The 21,579-nt window shown below is 37.7% G+C and overlaps 1 protein-coding gene across 2 annotated transcripts in view; it reads right to left on the bottom strand.

Moving 5' to 3' along the window:
- The window catches only part of CFAP44 (cilia and flagella associated protein 44), a 42,272-nt gene that overhangs the window by 4,341 nt on the left and 16,352 nt on the right, over nucleotides 1–21,579 (bottom strand). For both annotated transcript variants that reach the window (XR_008839883.1, XM_056485297.1), the window contains exons 12-29: nucleotides 21,285–21,379; nucleotides 19,470–19,676; nucleotides 18,439–18,549; nucleotides 16,649–16,798; nucleotides 14,666–14,884; nucleotides 14,081–14,223; nucleotides 12,934–13,204; nucleotides 10,942–10,997; nucleotides 10,354–10,516; nucleotides 9,898–10,028; nucleotides 8,744–8,961; nucleotides 8,171–8,336; nucleotides 6,707–6,884; nucleotides 5,167–5,637; nucleotides 3,671–3,874; nucleotides 3,078–3,273; nucleotides 1,996–2,106; nucleotides 391–521 (exon numbers count right to left, since the gene is read on the bottom strand). Coding sequence is in view for 1 of the 2 variants with exons in the window: in XM_056485297.1 (XP_056341272.1) it covers nucleotides 391–521; nucleotides 1,996–2,106; nucleotides 3,078–3,273; nucleotides 3,671–3,874; nucleotides 5,167–5,637; nucleotides 6,707–6,884; nucleotides 8,171–8,336; nucleotides 8,744–8,961; nucleotides 9,898–10,028; nucleotides 10,354–10,516; nucleotides 10,942–10,997; nucleotides 12,934–13,204; nucleotides 14,081–14,223; nucleotides 14,666–14,884; nucleotides 16,649–16,798; nucleotides 18,439–18,549; nucleotides 19,470–19,676; nucleotides 21,285–21,379 (3,221 nt within the window). In the remaining variant the exon portion in view is untranslated. The remainder of the gene's footprint in view (nucleotides 1–390; nucleotides 522–1,995; nucleotides 2,107–3,077; nucleotides 3,274–3,670; nucleotides 3,875–5,166; nucleotides 5,638–6,706; nucleotides 6,885–8,170; nucleotides 8,337–8,743; nucleotides 8,962–9,897; nucleotides 10,029–10,353; nucleotides 10,517–10,941; nucleotides 10,998–12,933; nucleotides 13,205–14,080; nucleotides 14,224–14,665; nucleotides 14,885–16,648; nucleotides 16,799–18,438; nucleotides 18,550–19,469; nucleotides 19,677–21,284; nucleotides 21,380–21,579) is intronic.

Below are 21,579 nucleotides of genomic sequence, written 5' to 3' on the forward strand. Positions count from 1 at the left end.
TATGCATTTATTTTAACCTGGATTTATGCTAAGCTAAGTGTTCTTCAATCTCTGTTCCCATACACACACACAGAGGATAGGCCAGCCCACACCATGTGTTTCATCCAAACCAGAGAATCCAGTTCTTGTTGCTGCACAAGGCTAGACAGCTGGGAAGGAACTGGACCTCAAGCCCAGATCCAGCCCCATAAACCTAAGGTTGGATCAACTTGATTTACCCTTTTCAGGAGAACAGGTGACCCATGTCAAGCTGCCTTCTTCCTCTGTGCTACCACAGATATATCTTCCCAAACAGGCCTCTCAGAGGGTTAGGATTTTGTTTTTAAATCTAAGACTAGCACTAATCACTAGCACTACATTTAACATGCTTGCTGAGAAAACACTACATACCTTTATGGCCAAGGCATTATACTCCTTTTTGAGCTCAGCAGCAACTTTCTTCTCCTCTGCTAAAGCTTTCTCAACGCTTATTCGCTGCTGCCGGAGCTGGATAGTGTTCAGGAAGAGATCCTCACTGCAGCCTGAGAGGAAAAGAGTCAAAGAAGAGCTTACTTTCACTGTGACTGCACTGGAGTTACTGGGTAGAGCAGGTACATTCTCCTAATGTGCACCTTCCCAGCATTTCCCATAATAACACCATGGGTTTGGTTCCCCAGAGCTTCCTTAAACATAAACCAATGGGCCACATGCCTCTATGACCATGTATTGGATCTTTTTCTTCTTCACATTCAGTCAAGACAGTTTGTTTCCAGAAGCCAGATTAAATGCATCAAAGCCAGCATTAAAGGCAAGTGCTCAAAATTAGGTTTTGCAAGCAATGCAGTCCCAGTAATTAATATGTGTTGCAGTAAAATCTTCAATTATGTGAGCACATAGTTGTTTCTCCCTTATAGCACCCTTCACTTTAAATTATGAACTTCCTGTAGGGATCACTTATAGCTCTATTTGTAAACAAAGCTCTATTTCTTAGAACCTGCGTCATGGTAAGGAAGATCTGTGAATTTCTGATACTGTGATTTCAGTAATGCTAAACAAGTGCATAATTATGCCCAAATCAGCAGCATAATAATAATAAAAAAGAGCCCAATAAAGGAAAAAAAATCCACATAAAGAGACAAATATGGACTGGCTAATGCAACATGTAATTTCCCTATTAAATTAGCAATTTGGACTTTTTAAATAAGTTTAAATCTTTATTTCTTCCCAATATTCCATTGAAAAATGAGATGAACCAGAAGTTAATAAAAAATTCAATTTGTGGAAATGATTATAAAATCCAATTGCAAGAAAAGGGAAGGCGAATTGTTGGTAGATTTGAACTTGAAAATGAAGCAACGCTATTACATGGTCATTGACACATCACTCAGAGATCTTTTTTTCTAAAACAATAACATCCTAAATTAGCTAAGCTTGTACAAAAGAAAAGAAGGGAGAGAGGTTGCCTGCTTTTTTTTGAATGTGCAAATGAAGAGAATTTTGCAAAGAAAAGCTCCTAACTTTTCAGAGCAGCCTAGCAACAGGCAATTGCTGAATAAATCCACGAGGTGGTAACAAAGAGCTTCAATTAACAGCATGAGGATCCCCTGAGAACTTCCATGAACAGGGAGGAATCCAGCCAGGCCAGACAGCCTGGTTTCCAGACAGCAGCTACAGCCTTGCCACTGCTCCACTCCAGAGGAGACTTTTCTCTCCAGACAACAGCTGTGAAATGGCAAATGCTTCTTTACACAAAATAATTCATTCTTACTGCTTAGCTAAGTTTTATTTTTCCAAACTTTTTTAATTGGGGTAGTCTACAGTAGCAGCGGTTTTATTTTCTTGACCAAAGTTTCCTGGGGAAAAATGCTGCACACAGGAGGGTACACACATTCCAGCCCTTCATGACTTTACCATGCAGTGGATAATTTAAAAAAATCTGTGTTTTCTTTTCAAACACATGATGTTTCCCATAGAGCTAAACAACTAGTTAACACAAGGAAATAACAACTTAGGTACCTTCTGGGCAAAGAGAGTCATCAAAGGCTGCATCTTCAGACCCAAAATTTTTTTCATCAGTCTTTAAGTCAGGCTTTTCATCACCCTCCTCTTCATTCTGATTTTCTTCATCTGAAAGAAACAGACACTAGCTTGCAAAACACTCCAGACACACCAGCTATGCATTATGCCAATGCCTGGTGAACACAAGCCCAGTAACCCATGAAAGATCCTTCTGGTGATACATGAATCTGGGGACTTTGTGCCTTTTGCGTTGATCTGATGCAATGTTTTCACAAAAAGGAAAAAAGGAAAAAGAGGAGAGGAAAAGAGAAAGAGATCACCTAGCAGTAGGACAGGCACAGGTGCAGTCCATGTTTTTGGAACTTAACTTCAATATATTTCCTCTCTTTATATGCATTAGGAACTTAAACAGTGTGGGTTTGCTGTTCTACTACAGAGATTAATCAACCAAGCAGAATATGGAAGCACAAATCTGTCATAAAAGCATCACCATTGTCTGCACTTTTTGCTAATCATGTCCCACTTGAAATCAAAAGCAAAGTCAGAGAGAGCACAAGTATCTTAGCTCAGTAAGACTGTGTAGCTTTAACAGCTTAAAACTGAGTCACTAAGAAAAATTAAATCCTTTTGTAATATGTTTAGTTCTGTGACTAATAGATGATTGCAGATTAGGTTTATGATCTCTCATTAGTCAATGGACAGATTAGAGCATAACGTCACGAATGTGACAGACTAATCACTTATCCATAGCTCCCATTGGTACAGCATAGGAAGCGCCTATTTAAAGCTTTGCCTCTTCCTCTTAACAATTATCAGTCCTCAGTATTGACTTACAGGATGTAAATTGCAGGAGCTGTTATCACACCAACTGCAGTCATGTTAGAAACTAGATTACATCATTGTTATCATTCAAGATGACAGCCACAGAACACACTGTCAATCTATAAACAAATCTGGGTAGGTCTGACCTACAGGTTTTTGAACTGACTGGAGGGTACTCTGAGAGACATGTACTTGACCACATGGAAATATGTATAATAAATCCATAAAGCAAAAAGCATAAAGCAAAAATCTCCAACCTGCTTCTCTTGCCACTTTTTCTTTTTCCACACATTCAACTTCTGTCTTGAAAATATTGGTCAGAAAATCAGCAAATTCATTGTTTTCTCCAAGGGAAGCTTCAAAGCTGGCATGAAGAGCTTTCTCACGTTCCTGAAGCATTACAATCTCACACTTTCTATCCTCTATTTCTGCAAGGTAGCTCTTCAATTTTGACTAAATAAACAAAAAACTACTTCAGTTAAAAGTACAACCCATGAGTATGTATATAGGATGCATCTGTGAAGATCTGAAAATGCTAAACTTGTCTTTCTTGATTAAACCCACAAGCATCACCTAGGAGTATGTTCTTAAAGCATGTGATTAGTCACTTATCTATTAAAATACAAATGTTAAGATTATTTAAAAATTAAGTATTGGAAGTTAGAAGTGACCATCCTATTGCGCTGATCATCAAGAGTTTCTTGGTTTTCAAAATTTTGCAGTAGTCACTGGATCAGTGCTGAAACAAAGCCAAGGGATGCCATCCTTTACTTCATGGTTTGCTTTTGTTTCAAGCCATGCATTAATGGTACTGTTAAATTTAAATTGATGGTACACATGGCCTACTTACTTGTACGTCCTCCTGTTCACTGATGATGGCACAAATTTGCTCCTCAAGAAGGTCCTCATGTATCTCAAGCTTCTTCAGGATAAGCAGCTCTTCACAGCATGTGATGCAGCGCAGACTGGCACTTTTCATCTGCACATCCATCTTCAGTTTCTCGTGCCGCAAAAGGCGAAGTTCAGCATCGAAGTTGATCACCAGTGTGTTGATCTGGAGGGAAGGAGTGTCAAATCAGGAACAGGAAAAGTATTACCAGTGCAGTTAAACATGCAAAGCTAGAGAAGGGAGCGGAATGCAAAAATTCTCTGCCAAATCAACAACTCAGATATGCTGTCTCCTGGAGAGTACTGATGCTCTTAGAAAGACAAAGTAAATCCCAAATGTGTCTTTGTTCTCAACACAACTGTAAAAGAATCACCAGGGCTTTACAGGAATCTTTCACTGCATCCCCTCTATCCCTGAAGTATTTTACTCTTCAGAGAATGTTTTAGAGTAGTCTAGTTTACAGTAGTTTACATAACAATCCCAGATGTATCAATAAATAACTCTTCTGCCTTGACAGACTTCTTTTGAAATAGCTGCAAACTCTTCCCTTAGACATTTACAGCTAAATAAGTGCTAGCAGCTGGTAACATTAACTTACAGGTGTGTGGTGTTCACAGGAGAATTTGGGTATTCCCCCTGAAAACCTTCATACACATAAACACAAGACTATTTGTGTTGAGGTAGACCAAAAAATCAACACCCAGAAGAAATTAGAGGAGCGATGCTAAGAAATGGAGCAAACCAGTGAACAGTGGCACAGCCTCTGGTATATAGCTCTCTGTACCCTCCTAAGCTTAGCCTGTTGTTGGATAGGAAAACTATTTTCATTTGCATGTTTTAAGCTTCCTATGTGACCATTTCATTTGACATCTCTCCTTTTAAGAGATGATTCCCACTCTCCTTTTCTATGATATTCAGAATTTCATCACATCTCTAAAACCATTTCAATTGCCCTTTTTGCAGGCCAAAGATACTTTATCCACTTAGATGCACCTGTTAAAGAATCTTTTCCATGTCTAAGCATTTTGGTTACTCTCTTTTGTACTTTTTCTAATCCTATAAAGTAATTTTTGGACCAAAAAGTTGAGACTACTTTTATTTAAGAACTGAGAACCTGGATCTACAAACTTGTAGTGGTGCTGCTTAATTCTGTAATATTTCAAGTTATATCTAACATTTTACTTGTCTTTTTTTTTTTTTTTTTTTTTTCCTTTGGTCACTAAGATTCATGGCACGATCAATAAGAAATCTAAGATCTGTTCTTCAAGTGATAATAGTCAGAACACAGGTTATAGTTACAGATTTATATTGATTTACACTGCAAATTTGCAAGTTAGCATTTTCCTGGACTGCAGAAAGGCAAGACTAGCTGCAACCCTGAGACAGAAGGGGTTTTGGTTTCATTTATGATCCAGTAAGATTCTTTAATCTTACAAAAATAACTTTCAATTTCCTACCTTTTTAATCAAGGTCTCCTGCAAGTATAGATTTTTTATCTTCTCCCTCTTTAAAATTTCCAATTCCATTTCTGTTGGCTCTGTTTTCTCCATCTCAAAAGCCTCCTCTGTGACCACAGCTCCAGCCTTTGCCATGGGGTCACCCTCTTCCACTGGAGGAGTTTGAAGAAACACGTGCCTAAATGCACGAGATGAGGGACATCCTTCCAGTGGTTCCGTCAGCTCTGCCTTGGCCTCCTGCTCTTCTTTGAACTTTAGAAGGACGTCACTGTTGTACTCAACTATTTTTTCAGGAACTTCATCTGGGTGTAACTGAGGGATCAGGGGAATAGGGAGATGTTCTGATATATCTAAGCTGGCCTGTATGGATTTCACTTCCTTCACTAAACTCTTGATTTCATCAATAATAGAAACCTTGAGATCCCGTAAAGACACAATCTCTTTGTTCATATTCACTTTCATATTATAGATCTGCAAAGGAAAAGAAATTTTAGGAAGATTCTCCAGCACAGGAAGTAGTTTTACCCAACTCAAGAAGACTAACATTAGGATTATTAATCATTCTGTGATAAGGAGACACTGTATTAGTTCACTCTTTTTACGTGAAGTAATAATTGAATGCAATCTCTCATTAATATACTTGGCAGAAACTTCTCTGATCTTTATAAAAGAAAATAACACACCACCCACCTGAAGCAACTGGAATTCCTCATCTGTATAAACCCAGAATTTATAACAAGAACTATTCCCTTTGTCCTAATGAGTTAGGTTAATCACTGGATATCTGGTAGCATCAGCACGACAGTGAAGTGCTGAAGCCCAAGCATGAGACTAAAATGATCCGACAAACCCCTGAGACTGCAGCATTGCTTCTGTAATGCTTAGACCTTGCTGTCAAAGTTATCCAATGTCACTCTTTTGCACTCCAGCCAAATACAATGAAAAACCATTCCTATGAGAAGGATGGGAGGAAAGAAGTCAAAAGGAAAGCAACAAATATACTGCACAACATTTGAACTTATTGTGTCTTTGTGATTAAAAGATGTGTGGTAACTAGGAGTTATTATAGCAAGGCAGCTCCAAAAGACCTGGTTTCTCAGGAAGATTCCAATTCCAGAAGCAGTGATTGCCCAAGTGCAAATACAGAGAGGCCACACTAGAACACTTGTCCTTGCTCACACTCCTGTTTTTTTTGTAAAGGTATTTAATGGCAGGGGTTATTTAGCTCAGTGTTTTACTAGATTATAAGATATATAATTTAAAAAGACAGGTGCTTCTGCTGAAGTACTAGTAAAGGTAAATTCTCTTTCTCATTTATGAAGAGCCACCCTGGATTGATTCAGGTTTGGGTTTGGTGAAGCCCAAGACAGTTCACAAGAGAACGGTTGATTTGTTAATAAATCTTACTCAAAACAGTGGTCTGTCCTTCAAGGCCTATTCCCACACTCACTTTGAATTACTTTCAAAAAATTTCTTCAGTGAGTAATACACTATCCTCACTTCTCCCCAAAAATAGGGCAATATACACAGTTTTACATACCAAGTGTTCCAGGGTTGCAAGTTGCATCATCTTCTTTTCAGTGCTTACACGCTTATCTTCAGTGAGTGTGTAGTCAGTGGCAGTCTTCAGCCTGTAACATCCTATATTCTCCCGTGCTTCTTTGATCTCCTCGGCATCTTTTGAATCCTCACAGATATCTTTAGGTTTGCTCTTGTATCTGGTAGGTACAAAATAAAGCTGAACTTCAAGACAGAAAGCATACAAATGAACAAATAGTCATTTCATACTCTCCAACTTGTGCAGCAAAGTTTGGGAGGTGAACGAGTGATACATTTCTTTCAGAAAAGAAGGACTACTTTGGAAAGAATATCCTTGCACGTTTAAATGAAAGTCCCAGATTTTTTTTCCCCCCCTAAGAACGCTTAAAGCATACCTCTGTCATGGAAAAGTTTAAACCTTCACATTCTGACCGAGTTCTGGTTTAAGTGAGTACATGCTGCTATCAATTTCAGGGAGCTGCACATCAACAATCTACCAGCCTGTAGCACAGAGTACCTGATCCTACTCGACATTGTTAAACACTCAATAACCTTAAAAAGCTTTGTATTCTGACTCTACACTGGTCCCATTCCTGGCCATTCATCTCCCGAGGAAGAACTTCTGTACTTCCATAGAGCATAGAATGGTTTGGGTTATGAGGGACCTTAAACATCATCTTGTTCCAGCACCCCTGCCATGGACAGGGGCACCTTCCACTAGACCAAGTCACCCAAAGCCCCATCTAATCCAGCTTTGAAAAAGAAGTAATTTAAAGATATGACTTAGGTTAGATATTTGGAAAAGGTTCTTCACCCAGAAGGTGGTTGGGCAGTGGAACAGGCTCCCTAGGGAAGTGGTCACAGCACCAAGCCTGACAGACTTCAAGGAGTGTTTGGACAATGCTCTAAGATACAGGGTGTGACTCTTGACGTTGCCATGTACAGCGACAGGTGTTGGACTCTGATGATCCTTTTGGGTCCCTTCCATCTCAGGATATTCTGTGAAAGATGTCCCGTCCCCTTTCTTGCTTGTCAAGATAAAGACCAGAATGGAGCTTGAAGGCATATCACAAACACTCACATGATGGCTGAGAAGCTAAGGCTGCTGACCTAACCCAGCTGTTACAGTGTCTGCTCCATGCAAGATTCACAAAGAGTTGACTGTAATGGCGTAGGTATCTCTCAGTCATGATCAATTTAGACATATTTTACTCCCTATATGAAAATGCAGCTACTCAGCTGAATTCAAATTTGATAATATTTTAGAGGAACCATAGAAACTAAATATATTTTAATATTCTCTTGAGACTTAGAGATACATGAAAATTCATCTGTTTTAATCGTAACCCTTAGGAATATAAAAACCTAAGCAGAGATTATAGTGCCAAGTGACAGCTAAATAGCATTCCTTGTTCTCAGACAAGAAGCAGAACTTAAAGGGAACAAAGTCTAGTTTAAGACTCACAATTCATGCCACTCTGCCCTTCTCTTCATAATCTTGGCTTTCAGTGCATCATATTTCTCAACAAGTCTTTTGATTTTCTCACGTCTGTTTTCTATATAACGCGTGGTTGGCTTTTGGACCTCTGGTGTCTCCAGCATTTCAGCCTCTTTCTCAAAAGCTGTACTTTCTGAAACAAAACATAGCTATTTGAAGATGTATTACCTCACAGCACAGTGCAGTCTCAGCTACTGGAAACTCCCTCAGACAACTCCTGTAGAGCTGATGTAAATCAGGATAGTTCCATTGTAGTGGATGTTCAGAAAGTATTCAGGTTCTTTGGCTTGTCTTTTAGTCACATTCTACCCATGGGGCTGACAGACAATAGCTGACATTGATCTAAACATGGAAAACTATGTATGAGTGTTACACTGTATGTAGGTACTAAAAAAACACATCACAGCTATCTTTCTTTACCTGCATTTACACATGTATTTCTTTATCTTGGACCATGTGTATTTCTTTATCTTGGACTCAGGAAAACAAACTGAGATGAAAGACAAAAACCATATTGCTGAAAGATTTAATTATCATTACCTCTATGCACAGGCCTTGTCTCTCTGAGGATTTCCTCTTCTGGTTGTTCCTCCTCTTTAAGTGCTGTCCACTTCTCTTTAAGTAATTCCCACTTGCTGTCCCCATGTTTCTTATGTTGTGTGTATTTCTCAGACACTGTTAGAAGGCTGTAGGTGGAAATCTGATGATTGCTTTGAATAGCATGAACAGTGAGAGTAAATTCCAGAAAGTCCCGAAACCTGGAATCCCAAATTAGACAAAACTGTCTGATGTCAGTGGGCACAACATACCATTTTGCCTTGACCAAAAGGGCATGAATAGTGTAGTGAACTTATTGCACATGCAATCATTGCATGTGAATGCACAAGTCAGTAAGTAATTGCATAGCATGATTATATCTGACATTATCTATTGACTTTTATCCAATCTAGGAATGGAGATGCTCAAGAATAAACTCACAAAGACCTTTCCCAATATCAAAACTTACATCAGGTTCTTCATGACAGTAGCTTTCATCTTTCTTTAAGGACTGATTAAAAACATGCTCATTCTATCCTTTTTTCCAGTCACATACTCTGTGTGCCTAAGGTGGGTTTTTTTTATTGTGCATTTATTTTATTAATTCATCTCTTGCTCTTACCTAGATCAGTGAAAACCAACTCAAAATGCACCACATACTGAAACTTATGTTCTTGAAAAAGTTTGTTTTGTAACTTCAAATTGTATAGAGAACATTGTATTAGCAATGACATTAAAATATCTGACAGATACTCAACATGTCTTAAAAACCAGTGTTTATTTCACAGGTTGTTTTTCAACATTTTAGTAGGAGTTCTTGGTTCTTATTGAACTTATTGGCAAAACCCCAGGCAAATAGTCTCAAACAGCTTTCTTCATATAGAAGTGAATCAGAATGAAGTAATTTCCTTCATTTGACTATCTGAATTTTTACCAAAGATTCAATAGAAGTAATTACACATAAATATGAACATATACTCTCATGTATGTTCCAAGTAAAATATGAACAGAATAATAGCAGAACAAATGAAATACTGATTATATGAGAGAGAGAGAAAAAAAAAATCACACTATTTTTCCTTATGGGAAGTACAACTTCATAGACAATAAGCCCCATAGAAGGTCAGGGAGATAAGTAGAAGAAAAATAGTAATTACTGTGTTTGTAGTTTCTGCAATCCAATCAATTGTTTCTCGTGCTCCCAAGCCAGCTTCTCTCGCACTAACTGGATTCTCTGTAGTGTCTGCCTATCCAGCTCTTCAAAGATCCTATGGTCCATCTCAAACTCCTGCAGGAAGATGGAAAACCCAGCATCACATTATTTTGTCTACTAGGTCTTGATAATAAATATTTTTACCTAGGTGCCACAGTTGCATGTACATCAACACAATCCTTTATTTCAGAATCTATCTCCACAGAGAACCATATTTTTTCCTGTGCTTCTAAATTGGCACAAATCATCAGATGTGATTCAGGAGTCCCAGCAATTTATATATTCTTAAAAGTACCTTAATCCAAAGCATTGGACATCTTTGGCCCCAACATGATATGTAGCAACAGTTTAGAAGAAGGTGCCTGTAAAAGTAAATGACCCTCATAAAAGCCAGGTGTACCTCTTTGTGCAACTGCATGTGCTTGGGTAACTCCTGATTCTTTTGAAGGAGAAAAACAAAATCTTTTCTCAGTGCACTTAACTCCTCTCTTTTCTTATTTTTCTTTTCTTCAGCTTCCTTCATTTTCCGCTCATATTCCATTTTCTGCTTGTATTCCTCAATTCTGAAAATGCATAAAAAGGAAATGACGTTATCTCAGTGCAAGAGAGGAAAGATTATAGTTTGTACAAAGTTTTATATTTCCTTGACATTCTTAAAATCCCAGTGAACTCAATAGCTCTTATGGTAACTTAGAATAGAATCATGCTCCTGTATATTTGTACACTCCTAACACCAAGTGGCTTTGACCTTTTATTGTCTCTGTAGTCTGAAGTTAACTGCCTCATAGTACAATTTGAATTACTGCCAGAGAAAAATAGATGAAATGGAAAGAAAGGCAGAAAAAACTGTGTGTTTCACAAAGAAATGACCCAAATTCAGGCTGATCAACTCATCCCTTCTCTTTGTAGGCAAAAAGAAATACATGGGCTGAGAAAAGAGCTACCAACACTTGAAAATCTCTTTCATCATTATCTAAGCATCTCTTACGTGTCAGCATTAGGATCCTTAATGTCTTCAGTAGCCTTCTCTTTTTCAAGACCACTCTGGAATAAAAATATTGTCTTGTCTTTAAACAAGCAGTTACAGTTTCAACAGACAATAAAGCTTCTATAAACACTAAGGGCTCCCACCACCTTTCAAAAAACCAAAAGAAATCTTCATTTTCAATATTACTATTTGAGCCTTAAATATTACGTTGTAATGTTTCAAGCAGAAAAAGCAATGAAGCTGGTTTACATGTAAAGGAGCTAATGAAACATAGTCCTTGGGGACAGAGAACACAAATCCTACAACCTCCCCAGTAGCATAAATTGTTATATCATCGCTTGTTCTAACTTCACTCAGTCCCATAACATCACTTCTCTACCCACCAGCCCAATTCTCTTGTCTCCCCTCACTGCCACATTGACAAGAGTCAGAGTGTCACAGACTAATTCCAAGTCACATCTGTAATTAATCTGGTTGGCTTTTGCTGACTGCATAATAGATTCACAGTTATTAGCTGTGAAGAATGACAGATGGATGGACATTGCAGTAGCACAAGCCTCATTTCCCCAGGCAATCATGCTCTGAAAAAAGAGGGGTAACTATCACCCAACAATCTAGTTGTACTTAACTGATCTGTAATTTAACTCAATTAGTTTCGGATAATTTGTATTTGATTCTCTAAGAATCTCATTAAGTTTAATGAAGATAGAATTTTTAAAATCTTCCACATGACTTAAAATGAGAATAGATACTTGATGAAGATATACTTTGAAAAGGGAAAAACTCTATTAGGATGGTCATTAAGCAATGTTGCTAGCTTGAACAATAGAACTGACCATAAAGATCTTTATATAGAGCTACTTACATATTCAAAACTATAAATCTGTATATATGCTTTATAATTGTATATTAATCACTTCTTGTAATACTGGACTTAGCAAGGCTCGATATGAAAGGTTTTAATCGTTCACTTATAGAAAATATCTCTGGCTCTATTCTCAGTGTTATATATTCTTGTCATACTGGTAAAGAATTCCAACTAATCATGAACAATTTAGCTGAATGATCAAGATCACAATTTCTTCTGTCTCTGTTGCCAAGCATCCTTCAAAATGTAGTTACCAACTGGTATTAAAACATATTTAAAATTTTAATTTGTTTTATGTTGATACTTTCAAGTTTTTTAAACTGTACTGAATATATATTTACTGTAATATTTATTGTGCACAATGGACCTTCTTTACTCAACAGCTCTCACTGTTTTTTTCAAGTTATATTTATTTAATTCAGGCACTCTCAAGACTTTTTAAAAATTCAGTAAAGTCTGAACATTTTCAGCGGAGGAGTTGACATCTGTCTTTTGTGCATTATCAGTGGAACTGCTTCTGAGTTCCAGTGTCATCTGTTTAAACATGCTAGAGATAATCAGCTCTGCAGTGAGTAAAGGACACCTGTAAATTGGTAACTACTAATGCTGTCCAAGAGTGAGAGAGCAATGGGATCAGCATCATGTTGTGCTATTCTGCAAACGTAAAAAATCCATTGTGAATTTTAGATGAATGGTACTAGATGTATGGAAAAACTACATATTTGGTATTCTCCAGTAGTATTTCTAGAATCTCCATCCAGAGCAGGATATACTTTAATGGAATTAAACCCAGGAAAGGTATGAAGTATGAGAAATCCTTGCAATTCTTTCTTTCCAGGAATATGTATGACTACACCATTGAGCAGGAAAGCACTGGTAGAATATTACATATAAATAACACATACTATGTTTATTTGGAGAAAAACACAGAACACTGAGAAGGAATAGTGCAGTCCCAGAGCCCATTTATTAGGGAACGTTTTGCAAGAGCTATTCTTCTAAACAGTTTGAGAAACTTCAGCTTTTGCTATGAAAGATCTTGAAGAAAAATTGAGCCATGTTTGCCCATCCAGGTAGTTTCATATCAAATAGGCCTAATTCAGTGAAAGAGGGTACTAACTTACCCTAGGAGGGGGGATTATGACTTTCAGCTCTTTGGGAAGCTCTTCCTCTGACAAGAGGTCAAATGTAAAAATGTTCCCATCTCCACCACAGGTAATCAGACACCTCTCATCATGACTACAACAGATCCCCCGGATCTGCCCATTATCATTGTCGTGTACATTCATGTACCAGTAGTCCTTCAGGACATCTGCTGAGAGGTCTTTAACACTGAGAGGATAAGCACGAAGAGAGCCATCCTGCATCCCACAGAACATCAGTGGGTTGCTGGTACTGTTAAATAAACAACAAGAAATAGTAATAGCAGCAAATTCTAACAAGCAAGCTCAAAATATGAAAAGGGCTAATCTAGCTTAATAGAAATCATTTTCCCAAGTTTGGAAGCTGAAAACAAAGTATTTGGACCATTTAAAGTATGTGTGATTCTACTACAAAATGTTTTCCAGCTAACTGGCTGCTCAGGAACATTCCAGCACTTGCAAGGTATCTTAGAACTACTCTCAGCCCTGAGGTGGGCAGTGTAGCAGACACCAACTTAAAAGCTAGAAAAGCAGTTTTTTCCTCCCTGTGCCTCATTTAGTACAGATGGTGGTGACTGCAGCCAGCAGTAGATTAGCCTAAAATTAGAAAGCCTAAATTAGACCTGCTTCCTTTTGATGTAGAACATGCCTACTCTTACAGGGAACCTAATACTGGGAGTCTGAAAAGAATCCAGCCTTTCCATTCGTACAGTTCACAGAATATCCTGAGAAGCCTACATTTTTAGCACAAGAGAGATGGACTGACCACCCCATGTTCTAATTCTCTTTGTTAACTGGTTTGCTGTTCTGGTGATCACTATATGCAGGGACTTTTAAGGGTTCTCCTGGAGTTCTACAATCTAGGGTGTTGAGTTCTAGTCAGTACTTTCTTAGAAATCCAACTTTTTCATCTTTTAAGGTCTTTTAAAATTATTCTGTCAGACACATGGCCCAGCTATGTCCATTAGGAATTCTAAGTGAAACTCAGTGCCAGGAAAGCCAGAGAGAGTTCGTGTATACTGGTGTTGAGCCACAATTAAAAAGGACAAAGGAGCATAGGCTCCTCCCTTCCAAGTCCAATTTCATCAAACTTTATCCCAGAGCTATTTGTTACATTACAGTGTTTTACCAGAAAGAGATTTGGTGTATGGGATTGTCGTTGGTATCCTTCATGGGAATCACATCAAAGGGTTCATCTTTCCTCTTCTCAGGGTCTTCTTCATCATCATGTGAGAATTCACAATGATACAGAAACCCTGAGTCGTACCCACCCTGAAGAAGAGAAGGACCATAAGGAAATGGTGACAAAAGAAAACTTAAGCAGCTTACCAGGTAAATGCAAATTTCAGAATACTTCCTTTCTTAAGGATCTGTGATAGGTTGGAAAATTCTACTTTCAAACACCCAGAGATCTTATTTATCCACAGACAGAAGTCTGTCATGATCACTGGCATTACAAACCATTCTACCACTATGTTAAAATTCTACCTTCTGCTTGTGAGGGAACAGCTCAGTCTTTGTGCTCATTCATGCACCACCAAGAGGGGCACCTACTGGAAATCTGCCAAACAATCCGCATTAGAGTGACACTACTGGCTTACTTCACAAAAACCACTGAATTTGTCAAGGAGGAAAGGAATTCAATGTCCTATGGATGATAGGTTTCAAAGGCAAAGGATGTCACATCATCAACATGAAGTAAAAACTGATTTACCAAGGAAAGCCAAAATTTTCCTGGTGCTGAATAAAAGCCACAGAGGATGGGACTGGGCTCTTCTGGTATGTAGATAGGTGGCAATGGCTCTTCTTCTTCTTCTTCCTCTTTGGTTTCATCTACCTCAAGTCCCATCTCCTTTTGCTGCTTTATCCATTCAAGCCTTTCTTTCTCCTTCTTCTGCTTCTCTTTCTCTCTCCGTGCAATCTCCTCTTCCAGCTATTACAACAAGCAGAGAAACACCAAGACATGAAACCAAGGCACTCCACACATCACTGACTGAAGGAGTCTCATAAATGAAATCCGAGCTGGTCCTGGCCTTATACATTCAGAATATCTACAGAAATCTCTTTCCTGCCAACTTAGCAGAGATCAACCCCACTTCATGGGAGTCTCCAGTGAAATGCCCCCATTTCCCTCCTCTAAAGTATTTATTTTAGTCCTTTGAAACAGAAATAATTCCAAACGACAAGCAGATTTCAGTATTTCCTCAGAGAGACTATTCCAAATCTCCATCACTATGCTTACTCCTGCAGAAATCCTAAATCCTGTCCCCTGCCTGCCCTGGAGAAAGAAAAGCACTGAAAAGCTGAACTCAAACAAGTTCTAGTGCATCATTATATGCATATAGTATAGTATAGTATAGTATAGTATAGTATAGTATAGTATAGTATAGTATATAGTATAGCATAGTATAGTATATAGTACAAAAGAGAGAGGCTGTAATGAACTTAAGGAAAGATTTACCAAACCTTTAAAACCCTCTTCCATTCAAACCTACTGTAGCATAAACAAGTATCAAACATTCCCTAAAACAGTAGCTTCCTATTAGATAGCCAAACCAGCAAACCCTTAAATACTATCAGTAAACCTTTGTCTGATTTCCCTTTTAAAACATCTCTTGTTCTAGGGACTCCACAAACTATAAAAAGTACTTTAGTGCTTCACTGTGAGAAATCTTTCCTTGCATTAAAACACCCTTGTTGTAACTTATTGATCTATTTCCAGAGGAAAAAGAGAGTCATTAATATTCTTTCTCTCTGTAGAAACATTCTTTATTTTTAGCGATTTAGAGTATTTCTCAACATTATTCTTGTCATTTGACTAATAAAGAAAACAAAACAAAAAACAAACAAGAAAACCAAGCAAACACAATTATTTTAATCTTTCATATACATGCCTTGTGCTCATTCTTATAGATGTGAAAAAACACCTAGAGGTCTTTCTCCTGAATGCTGACTTCCTCCAAGTCATAACATGAAATGAAGTTTTGCCTGACATTCAGTAATACAGGAGCAGTTAACAGAGAAGGCAGAGAAATCACAGATTAACAACAGAACCAGAGAGGCTGTTGGATTGTAGTGGATTGAGTATGAAACTGAGTCTGTTCACTGGAGTTCTCCTTCTGAGCATTCTTGCTTTTCAGTTTTACAAAACTAACTATAGTTGTGAGTTTGCATAACTCTTTTCCATTGGCCCCACATATTCTTTTTAAATAGTAAGTGTCATTCAGAAATTAAATGTGCACCTTTAAACTTAAAACATTTTTAAAAGTCAGAAATACTGCTAAAAAAAAAAAAAGCATATGTTTCATGTTTGCTTCAAGGTGACTACCTGGGAGTTTTACATCTGTTGAAAATAATTTCCTGTAGGGCCAACATCAACCACAAGAAATACTCTTTTTGTGAAAATTACCAAAATTAAAATATCTTGAGAACTAATGCAGTAATACTACCTTTCCCTTTCTCTAATGCTGTCTTCTAATTATAATCAAAATTCACACCACACTTTCAGTGTGATACAGGTTTGAATAAACCAAAAATAACTCGTAATTTCAAGCCATAAATGGCTTCTACCTGGTACTCCCTTTCAAGGAGCTTAGCAAAAACCCTGTGATGAAATACAGGGAATAGAAACTCTTTTGGGTAGTTTGATCACCTGGCACAATGAAGATGAAATTCTGCCAAAGGAGAGGCTTTTTACCTTGATTCGGGATTTAATACTATAAAAATGGAAGTACTGTGTTGGCAGGTTTTTTATGTGATATGTCGCTGTATCCTGCTTCTCAGGGAGAGGGGCAGGAACCTGGACAGCAAAGCCATTCTCACAAAGGATGAGCAGCGTGCTCTTGTCCTGTATCAAAACACAAAGAATACAATATAGGGCAGATGTATAAATGGAATCAAGACAAATGGGAGGAAAAGCAAGTTAGGCAGATGCACAGGCACAAAGCCAAACTCCAGCCACACTTACCTGTGTTCTTATTTTTGTGGACACTTTTAAATGCACAACAGAAATCAGTGAGCTTCTTTTATGCTAGGCAAAGCTAAGGAATTGAAGAAATCTTTGCTGCGTCCAAACCAGCTGTAATTCTAATACTGCCTAGCTTGAAAGTAGCATGATGATATTTTGGAAATTTGGTTAAATTAAAAGATGGATTTGACCCAAGAGTTAGGAGGGTTTGGGCTGATAATTTCATAATTTCCATACTAATAAATCGTTTATATCATCAAGACTTGACTCAGAGTCTTGCCAAATGCTACTTACCTCTCTGTTTGTTTGTTTTTTCTAGTACCTGACAAGTCCTTTAAAATGCGAAGTTAGGAAGAACAGGTGAGAGGAGAGTAATAATTATACAGTGTTTTGAGATTTTAAAAGTCTGTATTTAGTTTCAATTTTCATAAGCTATCTGGAGAAAAGAGAGAGAGGTTTATTTTATCTGACCCAACACTAAAAATGCACAAAGAGGGCATATTAGAGTTGCTATGGAAACCCTAACTAGGAATAATATGGTTCCTGTGTCTATAGGATCTCAGTTTAAAAATGCATTAATTAAATGTAATCTATTTAATCACCAATGCTTCCTTAAAACAAACAAAAAAAAGTAGTAGTGACACTCAGATGCTGGCACTTTATTAAATTAAATGTTCTCATCTAGCAATGGAGGCCAGATACTGGTAGAGAAAATTACTCAAGCAGAATCTAACACATCCAAGACACAATGAGTGCTTTTTTTAGTAAGGAGGAGTGCATTGTCTTCAAGGAAAGGACTCAATATGCAACTGTCAGATCAAGATCTGTTGTTTCTGCAGTAAGTTACAATTCATATCAACAAGACTTCTTTTCCCATTTTTAGCAATTTAAATTAACAAGTGAAAATACCAGCATTTTGCCACTATGCACCTGTAAAATATATCTTGCTAGCATCTAAATATAATGAATAGTCTCTCCTCTAAATAAGGATACTGAACCAAACAAAATTTCAGATGTTTCCCTAATCCTAGAACATTTTTAAATATTAGCAAAAACCTATTTTGATATGTCCTGACACATTTCAAGAATGCAAATTTCAAGAAGCACCCAAAATCTTTCTTACTCTAGTCAAAAAGCTGTTCAAAAGCCTGTTTTAATATGGGCAATAGTCACAGACAATAATGCCCAAATAACTTCTTTGTCAAAGAGAATCAGACCTCCCAAAACCTAAGGAATAAGATTGTTCCTTCAAGTCAAAAAGCATACCAAAATCTTGTGGTTTGCATTATCTGAAACTCCAAATATATTCATAGTGATTGAACCAGAGATACAGCTACATAGAACCTTTTAGAATCTGTCATGCAGAAGAAGCACGAAGAACAAAGTAGTAAAACATTTGTATTATCTATAGAGTACATGACTAGGGTCATACATCTTCATCTATTTTCATTGGAAATTCTTTTCTAAAATGATATGCTAACACTGCTGTGAAGGAAATAAAACAAATATGTACTACTCACATGAGAAGGTGGAGACCACTGTAATGCCTGTACAGGCCCAGGGACAGAGATGAATCCAATTGGCTTGTATTCATCTTCAACAGCAAAAAAGAAAACTGTTTTGTCTTTACTCTGAGGAAAAACAAACAAACAAACAAACAAAGATGATGACTGAATCAAAGCTGAAAAAAAATTCACGACTGTAAGCACTTTATGACATAAGCATATACTTCCTTTTTTGTGTATGTGTTTAAACAGGGGAACTTAGGACTGGATTTCCATGATGATTACTGGAAGGAAATAAAAATCCTGTCCGTGTTGCTCCAAGAAACATATTACACCCATAGCTCTTAATTGTTCTCATGGTCCTCCTCTGGCATCCCCAGCCATGTGCTTTCTGCCCATTGCCCCAGGAGTTCCTTTAAATCTCAGGCTCAGGCCTGATTTTTCAGATAAGGTAGCACAACCTGATTTCCCCAGACAACAAGAAAATGCAGAATTGATATACAACATGATTCATTGTAGCTTAAATCCTACATTAAATGAAATGCATGGCAATTCAGCCCAAGGAACATGTAACTGCAAATGCACTGATGATGGTTAAGGACTAGCTTTCTAAAAGAGACACCACATTAACTGGAAACCATCTCAAAGACTACCAGGCATAATGACAAACTGACTGACCCTGTGGCAAGGCCAAGCAGTGCTGGGTAGCAGCTGGATTGTAGCCAATGTCATGTATCAATGGACTTGTTTTTACTAATTCCAAGATCCTACTAAACTAATTCCAAAATGAACCAAATCCTTCTTCAAAGGGGATTACAGAATTCACACTGAACGGACCAGTAATTACCAAAATGAATTGTGTGAATTGCATGGTTGCTTTCCTTCAGAAAAACAGATGTGAGTGCATACAGATCCTTCTCCCAGCATAGAGAACTACAACAAGCAGTCAGCATGAGCAACAGAAGTAAAACTCTGTTGTCAGTAAACAAACTTTACCTTATCTCTTTTTGGCTTAATACAAAACAACCAAACTAAATGATACATACCCCTGTGGCAAACACATCTCCCTTTTGTTCATATGCCAGGGCTGTAACTGCCGCAGAGTGAGGTTTGAAAACTTGTTTCAGATTTATCTCTGCACTCTCCTTGGCCTGTCCTTCACGACCGGGCAGCAGTTTGGGATCATAAACCTCAATTATGCGGACAACACCATCCTCAAAGCCCACAGCAATTAGACCTCCTTCAGGATTCACCTTTAAGTGAAATTAAGAAAAAAAAATCACAGCGTACATCTGAGAGCTTAGAAGAATAATCCAGATGGCACATGCTTTGCTGTTTACCTTTACACTCACCTTACATGAAAGGGTTGCTAAAGAACAAAGAATATTTCATACATGGGAAATGTTTATTCTCTCTAATATGGTACCATAGAGGAAGAGAGAGAACTGGGGCCTGTTTTTCTGCTTGGATTGTGTTCTGCTATTTTTAGTGATAACATGCCATTGAGACTGAAGATGTTAATGAGGATGTAGTTGTAATGTCTGAGAAAGAGGTCATTCATACTGACATAAAGATCTATCAGTAACTTGTTAAGCAGAAGAGTTGGAACTCAAAAGAAGGAATTATATTACCCTGAATATAATATGGGGCACCAAATCTAAGTATGATTTTTGAAAAGGCCAGGGCACAGGCTTGGGTCTGACTAACTCCATATTGAGTCAACAGGGACTGCTACTTGAGATGGAAATGAGGAGGAGTCTACCATAAGTCCTGTAGGTAAGCCAATTGCAAACAATGAACACAGGCTTGAACTATGAGAAAGGTTAGCAGAAACAGGCCTGTGTTTAAGCTGGATATAGCTGGACTTGCAGATTTAGCTGATATTTGTCATCTGAGTGTCTTGAAGTCAATTACAAGCTGACTTGTCAGTGTTCACTTATCTAACAAGAATACTGCTAGCTTGCCTATGAGGAAATTATGGTATACAGATGCTTCTAAGTTTTCTTAGATTAATAGGACAGATTTTAAAATACATTTGCACATGTTAAACTGTGACTAAGTATCTAATGCAATTTTAAATGCAGCTGGATAGACTAAGTACCCTTTGTTTTTCAGACTGTGTTTACTAACAAGTTTCGTAAAGCTGAACTGAGTCAGTTTTGTGATACTGTACAATTTATTATGGCAGACAGCTTACCTCATGAAGGTACAGGTCACCACTTAACAGCATCTCTGAAAGCCTGGATTGGCCAGAACTATATTTTTATTTTAAAAAGGCACTCCCCTCGTGGAACTCTCACCTTGAACATTCAAGCAATTATTTTCCTCCTAAATTTGCTTTGTAATTAACCCACCAGGCTTGCTATGTTTTTTCAAGAACATAACTAGACACTATTTTAATTAAAATTAGCAAATATGTCTAAAAGTGATAGACTCCACACTCCACGAATGATCAGTTCTGGCAACAGTTTTAAATGATTTATCTCCAAATGTTTGTGATTTGTCTGGGCTGTCATTTCAAGATGTGTTAACTAACTCATGTTAATTGACAATTACTTTGTGTGGGTTAAATAGAAGCTGTTAGTCTACAAACTCAGACTGCTTCCCATACTGCACACTGAGATCTGATTTTAAAATCTTAGGAAGGCACAAAGTAGGATACCTGGTAATCCATAGTAAACTGTTCCCATACTGTATAAAAGCACACTCCCCACAGACTTATCTATACATCCCACTACAGTAAATTCCACCATGGCCTAACAAGTAACCTCTAATATCTTGCTTGGTGTGCAGCTTCCTGGATGCTGGCAGGCTTATAAGCTCCTTGATGAATTTTTGCTAACATGCTAGGAAAAACTCACAACAGCCGGTGCCCATGTCAATGCTGTTCCTCCCTGTTTAAACTTGATTACACTCAGTTGGCTGTTGCTGCCAAAATCATAGATGCGCACTGACCCTGTGTGGAAAGGAGACAGTAAGAATTTATTTCTTGCAATGCCACTTACATAGTTAGGATTTATGGAGAAATGTCTATTTATTTGAATTAAAATCTGGATAAAATGTATGTTTTCTCTTTTGAGTAACAAAATGCCTGCCTGGAAATATGACTGATGGTTACTAGCATGGTGCTCATGGTGCTCATGAAAATATATGGGG

The sequence above is a fragment of the Oenanthe melanoleuca genome, chromosome 1 (assembly GCF_029582105.1).
Source record: "Oenanthe melanoleuca isolate GR-GAL-2019-014 chromosome 1, OMel1.0, whole genome shotgun sequence".
NCBI lineage: Eukaryota > Metazoa > Chordata > Aves > Passeriformes > Muscicapidae > Oenanthe > Oenanthe melanoleuca.